A 14,520-nucleotide genomic window follows, 5' to 3' on the forward strand; every position below is an offset into this window, starting at 1 on the left:
CTCACATGCCTCTACTCCTGAGCTGCGGTGGCCTCCCGTCTGCCCGTCTCTGCGACGGGAGAGGCCAGAGCTGCAGAGCATGGCACCATGTCGTTTGTCCCTAATCTTCTCTCTCCAGCCAATCCAGTTTTCCTGCCCGGGTTACCCTTGTAAAGCGGTTTTTGTGGTAACCCTTATATCCTCTGCTTAGCTAATTGGTCTTAACTTTTCCTTATGAATGACCTTTTTCTGAACCAGTTTCACTTGGTGTATGAACACTATGTAAAGGTAACAATGTGACATAAAAGCCCGCTGCTTACTGAATTCAACATCTAAAATTAACTGCTAAAATGTCACTTTAAAAAATTCCTGAGTAATAGGTCACTTGGAACAGCATGTAGAACACATGTGTACAAATCAATTTATTATACAATTATACAGAATGCTTTTTATCTACAAAGAAAAATGGCTTCTCTTGCCTCCCCGGCTGCCCCAATCATGATACGTTCTTAACATATAAGTATTTTCAAAGGAAAACCAAAAAAAGTGATATCCTTATTTTCCAAATAAGGAAGGCCCCAGAAACATAAAATGATATGGAAATACTGGAAAGAACTAGACTGGTCTCTTACACAAAGAGCTAGTTCTCCATCACAGGAAACAGCATTTTGCCTTAAAAATACTTCTCTAATGGGGAGGACTTCCCCACTGCACAGTGCGCCTAAATGGTTCAGTATATCATTTCAATGGGTTGAAATTTCTATATTTAACTCCATTAAATAACATTCCATTTTGTTACTTAAAAAAGTTGGAATTAGCAACATATATGCTTACAATATTCATTTAAATGTTTTCATACCTACGAGTAAGAGGAAATTTATTTGGGGAAAAAACATTTCTTTTTTTAACAAATTATACAGATTTTTTTTAAAGCTGTGCTTTAGGAAAATCACGTTAAAAGTAAACGTTTAAAATTGTAACACTTAGAAACAGGTGAAGACATTTACCTGACTCAATTTTTGTGACTAAGACTTTATATAGCTCTGTATTTTTTTTTTTTTTTACCAGCCCTTGAATGGTTTAAGGCAATAAGTTTCATTAAGCTTCTCTAGAATTAAAGACCAAGTTGGAAATAAGCATCCTGAAACCTCTAGCCAAATCTGAGCTTGAAAGTGTAAACTAACCAAGTTTTTTCCTTTGATCAGAGAGGTTTCCAGCTGCCTGGGCTTTCTCCTTTGGCTGAAGGATGCTGCCCTCCGTGTTGTGCAGATATGAAGCCCATCAAAGCATCCAGAACTGCAGGCATGAGGCCAAGTGGTGAGCCCAGGGCCTCACTGACGATTAAACATAAGCTGGAGCCAGTGACTGACCAGTGACGTCTGTCTTCTGAGTCTCATTTTTACCTGCGGTGAGTGCACTTTGGTAACAGATTTTAGCTCATGTCTGAGACGTAAAACTGAACTAGAGCCCAGCTGCTCCAGGGTGCTTCGTCCTCAGTCTGTCGTGGGTTTTGTCACAGAGGAGTGCTGAGCCATGCTTGAAGCGAGCCCTTGGTTTTAAAGGGAGTTTCTGGGAGAGAACGAGACGTATAACCGTGCAGGTATGATGTGATGGAAGCGGAGATTAAGCACCCTAAAGCAAGTCAGTTTTAAAAAGCTATTTAGAAAGATCCAAGAGTAAGGGGGCATCAGACAGAAGATGTCTGTTAGAAGATGTCTGTTCGGTAGAAGTGGGTCAACTGGCAGAGAAGGGGCTACAGGGCACGATGCCCTCACCGTGACGACTGGACTAAAGTCAGTCACCTTTCAGTGCAGCAGAATCCCAAGGGGCTTTTACAGGAAACAGCAGAGTTGGTTTCCTCAGTGTATGTGTCAGTACCGAAGTGTGTTGTGTTGTTTTCCTGTAGTTTAAAAAAATTTTTTTTCCCAGATACTCATAAAAAAAAGACATGCCCCCAAAAGGACAAAGTCGTTCCCAAACAGACTGTAATAATGTGTTGGGGCAATGGTGAAAATGCCCTTCTGGCACTTAAGCCTCTGATATCCATGTTATGACCTACAAACTTCTTAAAATAAGGTAGGAAAGAAGATAAAGCGTCAACGTTGGCAAATCTTGTTTTATAGGGTATAAAAATTTTACAGTGTATCAATCTTCAGATCTTCAGAAAACATCCTCAGTTTCCATTCTTGGGACAATTTAATAGTAAGTAAGAGCCCCACCGCTGGGAGAAGGGAGAGGGTCCTGCTAACCTTCCCGTGCTTCTCAGTGGAGCTCGTGTTACTTGGAGCAGGGAAAGGAAGTGCCGAGTTTGCCAAACCGGTGCTTTTCGTTGTGGCTCGTTCCCAGAACCTTCCCATAGCCCTCTTTTCCTATTTTCAATAACGTAACCTGCAAAGAGTGACAGCAAGTATTTGGGGATAATACTCACAAGGAGGCTCATAAGAAATCGTCGGCAAGTTCAATGTCTGTTTTGCCCCCAATGCTCTGTTAATTCTGACTTACTGATAGTCCAGTGACATATCATTCTAAGAAAAAGGGCCCACTGGACTCGAGTCCTCGTCAGAAAGGAAATGGGCAAGTCAGTTCCTGCTTTTAAAACTGAGTATTGCATCTGTATCCTAACCTGGGGCACCTTAACATCGGAGGTAGATGTGAATATATGAATAATTAAGGAAACCCAATTAAAACTGAGGAACTACTCCTACCCAAGCCCCTGAGCTGTGAAGGTTTGGTAGAAGATTTTTCTTCAAAGTTAAAAAAAAAAAAATACAAACTTTATCACCATGTCACTAAGTTGAGAATTAGGAGTAGTTGTGGGAATTTGACACTCCAGAGACCGACAAGAGAGAAAAGTTTTGCTGGGTTTTCCATTTATGGGACCATTTGAATATTTTCTGGGGTTGATTCGTAAAGGAACAAATGGACTGATTACTTTATGTACTGAGAGTTATTGCTAAAGATAGATTAGAGCAGAGCCTGTATTTAGAAGACAGTTAACATTTTGTTTTAAACGTTTTAAATCTGAACAAAACTCTAACTTCTTATTTGCTGACGTGCTGTGAGAAACAGTGCTCCCTGTGTCCTGGCTTTGTAGGTGCAGAAGGCTTTATCAAGACAGCGTCTGGTGAGGGGTTAGGTCGGTGCGGGAAGGAGAGAAGTCGCATCAGTTCTGAGGTCTGCAGAGTCGTCACCTCACTGCTGATGGAAGCATGTCAACAGATTAACCTATTAGCAATATATTAATACATTCCCGGTACAAATGATTTATAAACTCAAAAGAAATTAGTTTATGCTAAAACATATATAACTTTCAACTCAGTGTCTGCTTTAAAACAAGCGAATCTGTTAGGCTATTATCTATGCTTTGTCTTACTCAGCATTTATTGTGCTTTCTTGTTTGTTATTCCATTTGTCGCAGTGAAGTAGGCTTTGGAAAAACCATTCTTAACTTCTTGCCCTGCATGTGGGTCTTCCCCATCTTTCTTCATGGGCTTTTTCCGGTATGTCTGTTGGTTGTGTCCATGTTGAAGAGAGAAAGAGAAAAGGATCTTTTAATAAGACCTTGTCTATAATGTGACATATGGTCTAAAACAGTGCATGATCTTCACTGGGTACTGAACTTTCTAGTAAGAATTCTTGTTTGTAATATGACAATTTTTAAGCTTTAAGAATAATAGGGTAAAAACGAGGGATGCATGAATTCCAACAATGAAAAGTTGTTTCTTTCGCCTTATCCACATCAGGTTAGTATTTATGTATTAAGTTTTATGGGATTAGCATTCAAATCTTACTTGGAAAGAATATGATTTTTTTGAACTTTTTAAAAAATCAAGGTACAACATTGTTAGTTCAGGTGTACAACATGATTTGATTTGTATATATTGTGAAATGATCACAAAGTCTAGTTTACCATCACCACTTACAGGTACAGAACTTTTTTTCTGAGATGAGAACTTTTAACATCTAATCTCTTAGCAACTTTCAAATATGAACTACAGTATTATTAACCAAAGTCACCATGCTGTATGTTACATCCCCATGACTTATTTAAGGATGTAATTTTTAAAAAATACAATTCAAATGAAAAAGTGCTGTTACTTTAAAAGTACTAGAACCTGGGATTTTGCCTTGACGTGCGTTCTCATTCCTCCCACTTTTTTTTTTTTTAAAAGCAATGGCATCAACAAGGGTCAACACTGAAAAGCATACACTCAATTTTAAAGGACTAAGACTCCATCTCAACCAGCAGATGGAGCCACAGCTCTGAGCGCCACTGCCCCCTGCTGGGCTACCGATTCCCTTCAGGTTTCAACACCAAGGAGCCTGATTCCCCTAACCTTCCTGCAACATTGAGCAATTTTTTTTGGGGTGGGATGGGGGGCAGCAGGGCTGGGTGGTGGCTTTGTTTGGTTCTCTCAATGGTTATTTCTTTAGAAATTCTCAAAGGAAACTTTTCTCTCTTACAAAAGACAAAGCATTGCCAGTCTAGTTTCAGAAACACAAGAGCTGAAAAGCTGTCAAAAGTTCAGTTCCCACAGTTGTCCTCTGTGTAAAACCACTGTGCATTTGCTGAAAGTCAACCCAAACTAAAAAATCAGCAAAGCAGGAGAAAACACAGTTGAATACAATTTCAAAAGTACTGTTTTGAATAAACTGTATGTTCTCATTTTTCTTATGAAGCTTTCTATTTCCGCAGCCCACAAAGGAGAGCAATTTAAAATCTACAGCCACGTGAGGCCTGTGCTGTGATCACTGCCATCAGTTCTAACAGTCGCTTTGAAATTGCATTTTGAAAACCTCTTCCACTGAAACTGTTAGTTAAAAAGAAAACGACACAAGAAAAAGTCAGTGTGACCTTTCCATACTGGTTTGCCTTAAAATAATTTTTTTCCCCCAAATAAACAGTCTACAGTGTAGCAGTAGATGACATGGAAACAGTTTTTTAATATTAAGTTCATTTAGTCCATGTTTTCCTCCGTTCATACAGAATTCCTGGATCTGTGTTACTATACACAGTGTTTAACTTTCAGAGGGCAGACTTCGGTAGCATGGTGCAAATACATGATTCGAATGCATTTTTTTTTTTTTTTTGGCAGTACGCAGGCCTCTCACTGTCGCGGCCTCTCCCGTTGCGGAGCACAGGCTCAGCGGCCATGGCTCACGGGCCCAGCCGCTCCGCGGCATGTGGGATCTTCCCGGACCGGGGCACGAACCCGTGTCCCCTGCATCGGCAGGCGGACTCTCAACCACTGCGCCACCAGGGAAGCCCTCGAATGCGTATTTTTGATAAAACTACATGCATGCATTGAAAAACGTCTAACAAAATGCCCACCAGACCATGAACAGTGGTTATCCTGTGAGGAGGACACAGGGAGGGGAGTTGAGAATGCAGGTCTCACTCTGTACTGAGTGCACCTCTGTTATTTGAATTTATCAACAAGCCTGTGCTACCATAATAATCGGTAAAATTAAATACATAATGCAGAAGTGCACAGTCTAGTGTTTTACAGTTGAAACAGTTTAACTTACCTGAACATAGAAGTTTAAGAACAGGATGACCAGCGTCAGCATATAAGAAGACTGGAAGATGAGACAGCCGAAGGGGAAGCCGCAGGGCCTCACGACAGCACTCATGGTGTGGGTGACGGTGAGCACGAACTGCACCTGCAGGGGCGGCAAGGGTGGAACCACTGCATTCAGGCAGTTAGCAATCGACTACTCGTACTCCCTACCTCGTGCAGGGGTAAGACAAACAAGACAACGCTGAAGCAGCCCACCGTCCTATCCAGAAATCTTGTTTGAGATTAGGAAGTGTATAAAATTGGCCATGATTAATTTTCTCCTGGAAAAATCACAGTTGAAATCATTTAGGTAAAAATGCTTTAACAGACATGAATTTCAAAAATATTCACACAGACGTTTTAACACACAAGGTTTCGCTCTTAGAAGTCCATTTTTAGAGGAAAAGAGGCAGCCTCCTCACACACAGAAAAGCCTCTGACCTCCAGGGCTGGGACTGAGGACATGCAGATGCTTCACATGGAGAAAAGCCGACAGAGGGATGACATACCAGCTGAGCCTGCGTGAGATACTTCTTCCACCAAAGATACTTGCGCATAGATGGAAACACGGAAAGGCCATAGTAAGTGTACATGAGGATGTGGATGAAGCTGTTCAGGGTGGGTCCAAAGAAACCTAGAAAAGTACAGTATAAATTACTGTTCTTCTAGAAAGTATGATCGTTCGTTGTCAAGTAATACTCTTCCTGTGCATCATAATTGAAGACAAATAACAATATGGCACTAACAAAATTCACCCTGATAAATTCACCGATTCCTGTGCCATTATCCGGGGATTCACCCAAGGTCCCCTAGACAGAGGGACTAACCTGGGGTAGGTTTTCAGTCAGTGCCAACCAAACAGGTAACCCCTGATTTGCAAAGGCTGTGCTGCTTCTGTCATTACCACCATCCAATCAGGTGGCAGAATCTGAGGAAGTGTCTTTGCTTTAGCTAAACCTTTGATGAGCCATTTTGATTGTAGAAAGAGCTTTCTTCGTTCACGGCTGGACAGGGTGCTAAAGCGTCAAGGAAAATGTATTGCTCTTCGTAGTTCAGTAAATAAAATCTACCTGGCAGGAACCTAGAACCAGAAGATGCTGCAGAAGGTAAGAGAATACAGGGGAGAGAAAAGGTCCAGCAGGATGAGAGGCTGGGGCAGGGGAGAGGCGGGCCTATGGGACTTTCCCAGTAGCCAAGCCACCTCCTGGACTTCTGGAACAAAGAATGTCTAAAATCCAGTTTTAGGATATCGCCTGTGCTGAGCTGTGCAGTGGAACTCCCCCTTCCCCTGCTATCACCTTCATGAAATCTGACATCAACGTGGGTGAATCGTGTTTCAGGAAACCAAGGAGCGAGGGCTAAGTTCTAGGTTGGGTCAACCAAGGGTCAAAAGGACTGAGCTGCAAGAGGTAAGGTGCCGGAGACGGAAACAGGGAACTCGTCGTAAGGATGACATCAGACAATGCAGGCAAAGGGCTCGGAACGGTGCCCAGCACAAAGTGAGTGCTATGCCTCTATGAGCTGTCAACCCTGTGGGAGAGGAGACAGGCTCTGGAGCCAGGGGACCCCCTAATAGTTCTGTCCCCTTGGACATACTAGTTTGTAAATTTTGTTTCTCACCTGGAAAATAGGTATAGAGTAATTATCTCTTAAGAGTGAGATGCGGTTAAATGAGATAATACTATATAAACTAAAAGGCACTGCACATATGTTGGTGGTTAACTAATCAATTTAAATTCTGCCTGCCTGCTTTCCCAATCCTGGATTAGCGATCTAGACAGATCAAGTCAATGAATAAGAAACAAGAGGAACACCAGGAATCTAGCAAGTCCTCATACACGGGCTGGAATAGCTTGTCAGGGCAGTGAATTTATATGAAAACATAAATATAGTTTCAGAGTACCAGACAGCACAATATTAGTGATGTTTCTTTACCAACCTGAGTTTTCATTTCCATCAATTAATAAAAAAGAGTAGTTGCTAATTTTTATAATACTCTAGCTTGAATAGAAATCATCACACAGAATTCCTGTGAATGAAATACGATGTTTTTACAAAGTGATTTATTCAAGACCAACTTTGAGATGCTTTAGTTAGTTATAAATGAAACTTGATAATCGTAAAACATACTTAACCTTGACAACAGTCCTGCGGTATTGATTTCAGCCTATATTTTGATTACAGTGCAAGTCTGTTGTAATCCTAATAACCAAGACTGGAGTATGTGGGTCTAGGAGGCATGTGAAAGCGTCTCTTTTCTCTCTGCTGCACCCCCAACAATTTTTCTTCACACTGGAGTTTAAATTTGCATCTTCACAGTCAATGATGTATTGCAAATACCCTTGGGGTTTTTAAAAATACCATCTCCACAAGCTTCTAAATCCTAGGACAAAATTATTTTAAGTTTTACGTGTTCTGATTTTTCACAGAATACTTTTAAATTCTTGGGTACAAGACAATAAATATCAAAGAGAAAAGTGCTGTTCTCTCGAGCTCAGTGTTTCTCAAACTGCAGGTCATGTAACCGACACATCAGTCAATTGTGAAATCAATATAGTGAGAGTTGTCATTAGCTTTCTGAAAAAGTGAGATCATTTTTTTTTTTTTTAAGTGCATCACAGGCCTTCCCTGGTGGCATGTGGTTAAGAATCTGCCTGCCAACGCAGGGGACATGGGTTCGAGCCCTGGTCCGGGAAGATCCCACATGCCGCGGAGCAATGAAGCCCGTGCACCACAACTACTGAGCCTGCGCTCTAGAGCCCGAGAGCCACAACTACTGAAGCCCGCGTGCCTAGAGCCCATGCTCTGCGAGAGAAGCCACCACAATGAGAAGCACACACACCACAATGAAGAGCAGCCCCCGCTCGCCACAACTAGAGAAAGCCTGTACGCAGCAACGAAGACCCAACACAGTGAGAAATAAAGTGCATCACACAGAGCCGGGCTAAATACTGTTTCATGAAATTTGTTTCATACAAAATGTATACATATGAATGAGGGCACTGGGTTGTGATATAAAACGTATTACTTATTGAGCTCTCAGTTAAAAAAAAAAAATTGAAAGCCACTGTTCTGGTGGGTCACAGTGACGTGACTTTAATTTTTCAGAATGGAAAAAACAAGCCGCCAAAGTTGACGTGACTCAACCTGTACCACAGCTAAGTGGTGACTGTGGAAGGTGCTGTATTTATTTACAGCTGCAGCTAATGAAGTAAAACTGCTCCAGCTGGGGTATGGGTTTCCGGCCATCGGGCATTTGGTGCATGGAAAAGGAAACATTTTTAAAATTTATCGTAGTACTCAAAGATTTTGCCAGGATCAAAGACAAGAAACGGGGCTTCCCTGGTGGCGCAGTGGTTGAGAGTCCGCCTGCCGATGCAGGGGACACGGGTTTGTGCCCCGGTCCGGGAAGATCCCACATGCCGTGGAGCGGCTGGGCCCGTGAGCCATGGCCGCTGAGCCTGCGCGTCCGGAGCCTGCGCTCCGCAACGGGAGAGGTCACAACAGTGAGAGGCCCACGTACCGCAAGAAAAAAAAAAAAAAAAGACAAGAAACGAAACGGCCACTGGCAAAGGTGTGCTTCCCCGTGTGACAAGCAGGCTGGGCCGGGCCCAGTTCTCTCTCCTGAAGGTGTGCGATGCTCAGTATAGGAGACCCATCACACAGAACTGAAAAACTGACAACTTCACTTACTTTGCCCACAAGGTATCCAGTTCAAAACGCACCACCAGATGTTAAACATAGAGGCATGATGGTATACGTGAAGAAAGGTAATCTGACTGGTTTTTTTCCGCAACACAAAAAAGATCGTGTCCAGGAACTCTATTAATTTGGAGAAGTAGTACCACCATAACACTTCGGCTACCTGTACGAAATGTAAAACGGGGAAAAGACAAGGTGAGGCGTGCTGCCGCCGCAGTGCTGCCCGCCTCTGCATTGCCCCCGTTTGTGCTTCACCAGCGCACCCGGCTCCCAGACTATCGAGAAAGCATCTCAACTGGCGTCTTTGCCTCCAGCTTTTCCTTATTCCCAGCAATCCAGCCCCTCTGGTGAAAGGAATTCTCTTTCCAAAATACATTAACTGATCAAGTGGCTCCTCTGCACCTACAGAACCGAGTCTATGCTTCTTCGGTTCATACAGTTTCTCCGTGGGCCCGCGGGGCTGCTGTGTCCACTGTCCTCCTCCGAGCACACCCCCCGGGCATCCTGTGTGCTGTTCAAGTGGTCGTTTCCTCTCCCCGGAGCCCTGCTGCCCCCATACGCCTCATTCTCATGCATCCAGCACGCCTCCCCTACCCCACGTCTGGCGTGGTCCTGTCATCCTATTAGCACTCCTCTCAAATGCCACCTTGCTCTGGAACGTGACCTCAGCCTCCTGTCTCAGGCTGAATCATCCCTTTCTTCATCTGTGGTCCCAAATTACTTTACGCCTCTATTATCAATAACCACAGTCATGAACAAGTCTCCTTCCCACTAGGCTGTAAGTCACTCCGAGGCGGAGACGGTCTCCTTCACCTCCGCTCAGGGCTTGGCAGGTCACTACTGTTGTTCCACTGATTTTGATTCTTCTCTGCTCCTTTATTGTTCATATTTTGTCCCTTAAACATCATGCTCCCCGAGAGCAGTCTAGGACGAAGCCTTTCATGTCTTTTCCTCAGAAGATGAAAACTCCGGGTGCTTCTCTGCCCTTCAACCCCCAGCCCCAGCAGGTCACAGCGAGGGCTTGCTTCCCTCCCAAGTCCCTCACACAGTCCCCATCGCAGTGAGGCGCTTTCATTAAAGGCACTGGGCTCTCAGCACTCACGGTTAAACAGAAGAGGAGACACTGTAAGAGGAGCTTTGAAATTAGAATTTAACGCTCTACTATTTACTTCCCATGGTCTAGACACTCATAAGGTGTGCTGGCACCATCGTAAATGTTTGAGGGAATCATTAACCTTCAAAAATATTAAACCAGGGCTTCCCTGGTGGCGCAGTGGTTGAGAGTCCGCCTGCCGATGCAGGGGACACGGGTTCGTGCCCCGGTCCGGGAAGATCCCACATGCCGCGGAGCAGCTGGGCCCGTGAACCATGGCCGCCGAGCCTGCACGTCCGGAGCCTGTGCTCCGCAACGGGAGAGGCCACAACAGTGAGAGGCCCGCGTATCGCAAAAAAAAAAAAAACCATAAGTAAACACATGCATACAACAGTGGCTTTTAGAGAACTGTATGGTATCCCAAAGTGTACTAGTCTGTGATAACAGAAATGAAACGGGTGTAGAGAAATCTACACATCTTACTTTTTGTATTATAGCTTTTGAAGATGTTTAAAAATGCTCATCTTAAAATTTTAATTAAAAGGTTTCTACCACCTCTTATTAATAACCCATGTTTTTATTATGGAAATTTTCAAATATTCACAAATGCAGGAAGAGTAAGGAATGCAAACCCTCTGGTATCTATCCCTGAACTTCAAAATTTTCAGTATGATTCCAATTTGTGGAATTAATTGTTTCCTACCACTTTTTTTTGGGCAGGGGGGAATGTAACATAAGCAAATACAAAGTGTATTAGTTTATCTATAACACCTTCTAATACATGGGGAAACTTGAATATAACCACTGAGACACTATCTTTTTAAAAATTTTTTTATTATTTTTTTATACAGCAGGTTCTTATTAGTTTTCTATTTTATACATATTAGTGTATATATGTCAATCCCAGACTCCCAATTCATCCCCACCACCACTACCACCCCCTTCCCCCCCGCTTGGTGTCCATACGTTCATTCTCTACATCTGTGTCTCTATTTCTGCCCTGCAAACCTCTTCATCTGTACCATTTTTCTAGGTTCCACATATATGCGTTAATCTATGATATTTTTTTTTCTGACTTAACTTCACTCTGTATTACAGTCTCTAGATCCATCCACGGCTCAACAAATGACCCAATTTCATTCCTTTTTATGGCTGAGTAATATTCCATTGTATATATGCACCACATCTTCTTTATCCATTCGTCTGTCGATGGGCATTTAGGTTGCTTCCATGACCTGGCTATTGTAAACAGAGCTGCAGTGAACATTGGGGTGCATGTGCCTTTTTGAATTATGGTTTTCTCTGGGTATATGCCCAGTAGTGGGATTGCTGGGTCATATGGTAGTTCTATTTTTAGTTTTTTAAGGAACCTCCATACTGTTCTCCATAGTGGCTGTATCAATTTACATTCCCACCAACAGTACAAGAGGGTTCCCTTTTCTCCACACCCTCTCCAGCATTTATTGTTTGTAGATTTTTGATGATGGCCATTCTGACTGGTGTGAGGTGATACCTCATTGTAGTTTTGATTTGCATTTCTCTAATGATTAGTGATGTTGAGCATCCTTTCATGTGCTTCTTGGCCATCTGTATGTCTTCTTTGGAGAGACGTCTGTTTAGGTCTTCTGCCCATTTTTGGATTGGGTTGTTTCTTTAATATTGAGCTGCATGAGCTGTTTATATATTTTGAAGATTAATCCTTTGTCCATTGATTCCTTTGCAAATATGTTCGCCCATTCTGAGGGGTGTCTTTTCCTCTTGTTTACAGTTTCCTTTGCTGTGCAAAAGCTTTTAAGTTTCATTAGGTGAGACACTATCTTATCTAATATCTTATTTAATAAAATTAATGAATCTTTAATATCTTCTAATAGTCCGTCCACCTTCAAATCCACCTGATTTTCTCAAAAGTGTCTTTTTATTGGTTTGTTTAAATCACGATCAGGGTCCAGCTTGCATTTATTTGACGTGGTTCTTAAGTTTCTTCTAATCAGTAACAGTTCCCTTTCCCTGCTCCCCTGTTTCGTTTCGTGTCTTTTCTTTCTTAAACTAGATCAGCTGTACAGAACTCCTAATATGGATTTGGATGACTGTTTCTTCCTCGTGTGGTTTAACTTGTTTCTCTACCCGCGGCACCCCCCCCGCCCCCCGCCCCACATTTTCTGTAAACAGCAATAAGGGTTAGAGGCTTAACTGGATTCAGGTTTAAGGTTTGGGCAAGAATACAGTTGACCCTTGAACAACACAGGGGTTAGGGCACTGACCCTCTGCACATCGAAAATCTGTGTACAACTTACAGCCAGCCGTCTGTAGCGTGGTTCCTCCGCGTCTGCAGGCTGTACAGTACTGTAGTATTTAGTACTGAAAAAAAGTCTGCGTATAAGTGGACCAGCATGATTCAAACCCACGTAGTTCAATGGTCAACCGTACTTCAGACGTGGTTCTGGGTACTTCCTATGGAATCACATCAAGAGGTACCTAACTTCTGATATTAAAATCAACAGTGAGTTTGGGTGTTAACAGCCTAATCTAATCATTATGAAGTTTCCATTCAACTTTGGCCCATTACTTTCATCATTTACAGATGACCACTGTCTAGATCCATTACTTCACTAGAAGTTGCAAAATGGTGATTTTCAAATTCTCTTCATACTTATGCATTTTTCTCTTTACAGAGAAGAGCTCTTCCTCTTTAGCTATTTGGAGACTTACATATGAAAGGCAAGATAAATGTTTGATTATCGTCCTTTAATTTTTTCGTCTAGAACTTCTTGGTGTTCTAGCAACCTTCAAAAGGTAACAATGAGGGGTTTTTTTTTAGTATCATTTTAAACTCGGTTTTTCATAAATTTAGTATGTCAGTATTCCTTTTGACACTCAAACTGTCCCACCTTTAGCCGTGGGAGTCCCCTTCAAGGTGGCTCCTACATCTTCTTGTCATGACCCTAGTGGTCTTGGGTAGCTTCCTTGCTCTGTCACAAGATGTCCTGGATTCTTCTCGTATACATTTCCCACCCCAATCAGGAATTGGCCAACTCTCTAAGAATCCTAAACCTTTTGGTGGATTACATTTAGAGAGCACAATTTTGGTATCATTGCTGGGTTGTCAGAGACTAACTAGGCCTTTCCTGTACACAGAGCTAAAAGACACATTTGTTTTTAGAAAGAATAAAGTTAATTCTGCTATTTCCAATTTGAATCTGTAATTAGTGAGTGTTAGTTTCTTTTCTTCTATGTTTCAAATACTAGTTGTAATAATAGCATTATTATATAGCTTACCCTAAGTGTACCTATAACAACAAGCAATACCAATATTTTTATTAGTAACAGCAGCCCCCCAAGTTATTGAATGCTGTTACGATGCATCTCACTTGGGATATGCAGTCAAAACACTGTTTTAAAGGCACCTGGAATAATTCTTCTTTGGGTGGTTATGTCAACAACTTAATATATGGGTATATTAATTTAGTTTATTTCCGAGATATCTGGGGGGAGGCTGCCTTGTAATCTTTTAAAATGTCTTATAATTATGTAAAAACACCAACTGGTTCTGAAATATAAGACAAGGTACATTCAGAGAAGTCTAGCTTCCATCCCTATCCCCTCTGACCTGTTCCCTCCCCCAAAAGGAAACCATTTTGTTAGCTTTTGGTTTATTCTGCCATTGTTTCTTTTTAAAAACATAAGCAAATATACACATAGTCCTATCATTTCTTGCACACAAGGCACTGTACTGTAAGCACGGTCTGCGGGTTGCTCTTTTCCACTGAGCTACATCCTGGAGATTATTTTGTAACAGGACAGCGGTCATCCTCATTCCGCTTTGCAAAGGGACCCACTGCATGGATGCACCATGGTTCATTCAGTCTGTCCCCCAAGTAAGCATTTCTATTAGGACGGGAGACCGTTTCTTATCTAACCCCAGCTTCCATCGTCGTATCTCGAAGGAGAAACGGTTACAGATGGTTGACTCACCCGGATGTCGGCTTCCCCTGCACTGGTAAGATCCTGACACTGTAAGTTGTAGCCTCCTTCCCAACTGGAGAGAATAAGCTGTCAAAGAAACAAGAGGAGAAAAAAAAGTCAGTGTGAGAATTTGGACGAAAACTGAATTTCCCATTCATGTTTCTGATTGGCATCGATTCAAGATTGAGTTCTTCCCAGAATGAGTTTGACTCGATCCTGTCC

General features: G+C 42.3%; 2 protein-coding genes across 2 annotated transcripts in view; one reads left to right on the forward strand and one right to left on the reverse strand.

Annotated features, from left to right (window-relative positions):
* The window catches only part of SYCP2L (synaptonemal complex protein 2 like), a 75,596-nt gene extending 64,943 nt beyond the window's left edge, over positions 1 to 10,653 (forward strand). Inside the window, exon 28 of the mRNA XM_089918307.1 lies at positions 1,185 to 10,653. The gene's annotated coding sequence lies outside the window, so the exon portion shown is untranslated. The remainder of the gene's footprint in view (positions 1 to 1,184) is intronic.
* The window catches only part of ELOVL2 (ELOVL fatty acid elongase 2), a 92,894-nt gene continuing 78,826 nt past the window's right edge, over positions 453 to 14,520 (reverse strand). Inside the window, exons 6-11 of the mRNA XM_022586653.2 lie at positions 14,308 to 14,385; positions 9,234 to 9,405; positions 6,050 to 6,174; positions 5,509 to 5,643; positions 3,353 to 3,485; positions 453 to 3,177 (exon numbers count right to left, since the gene is read on the reverse strand). Coding sequence (XP_022442361.2) covers positions 3,360 to 3,485; positions 5,509 to 5,643; positions 6,050 to 6,174; positions 9,234 to 9,405; positions 14,308 to 14,385 — 636 coding nt within the window. The 3' untranslated portion in view covers positions 453 to 3,177; positions 3,353 to 3,359. The remainder of the gene's footprint in view (positions 3,178 to 3,352; positions 3,486 to 5,508; positions 5,644 to 6,049; positions 6,175 to 9,233; positions 9,406 to 14,307; positions 14,386 to 14,520) is intronic.

Source organism: Delphinapterus leucas, chromosome 10, assembly GCF_059928025.1.
Source record: "Delphinapterus leucas isolate spDelLeu-1000000601 "Yukka" chromosome 10, BTC_Dleu_Yukka2, whole genome shotgun sequence".
NCBI lineage: Eukaryota > Metazoa > Chordata > Mammalia > Artiodactyla > Monodontidae > Delphinapterus > Delphinapterus leucas.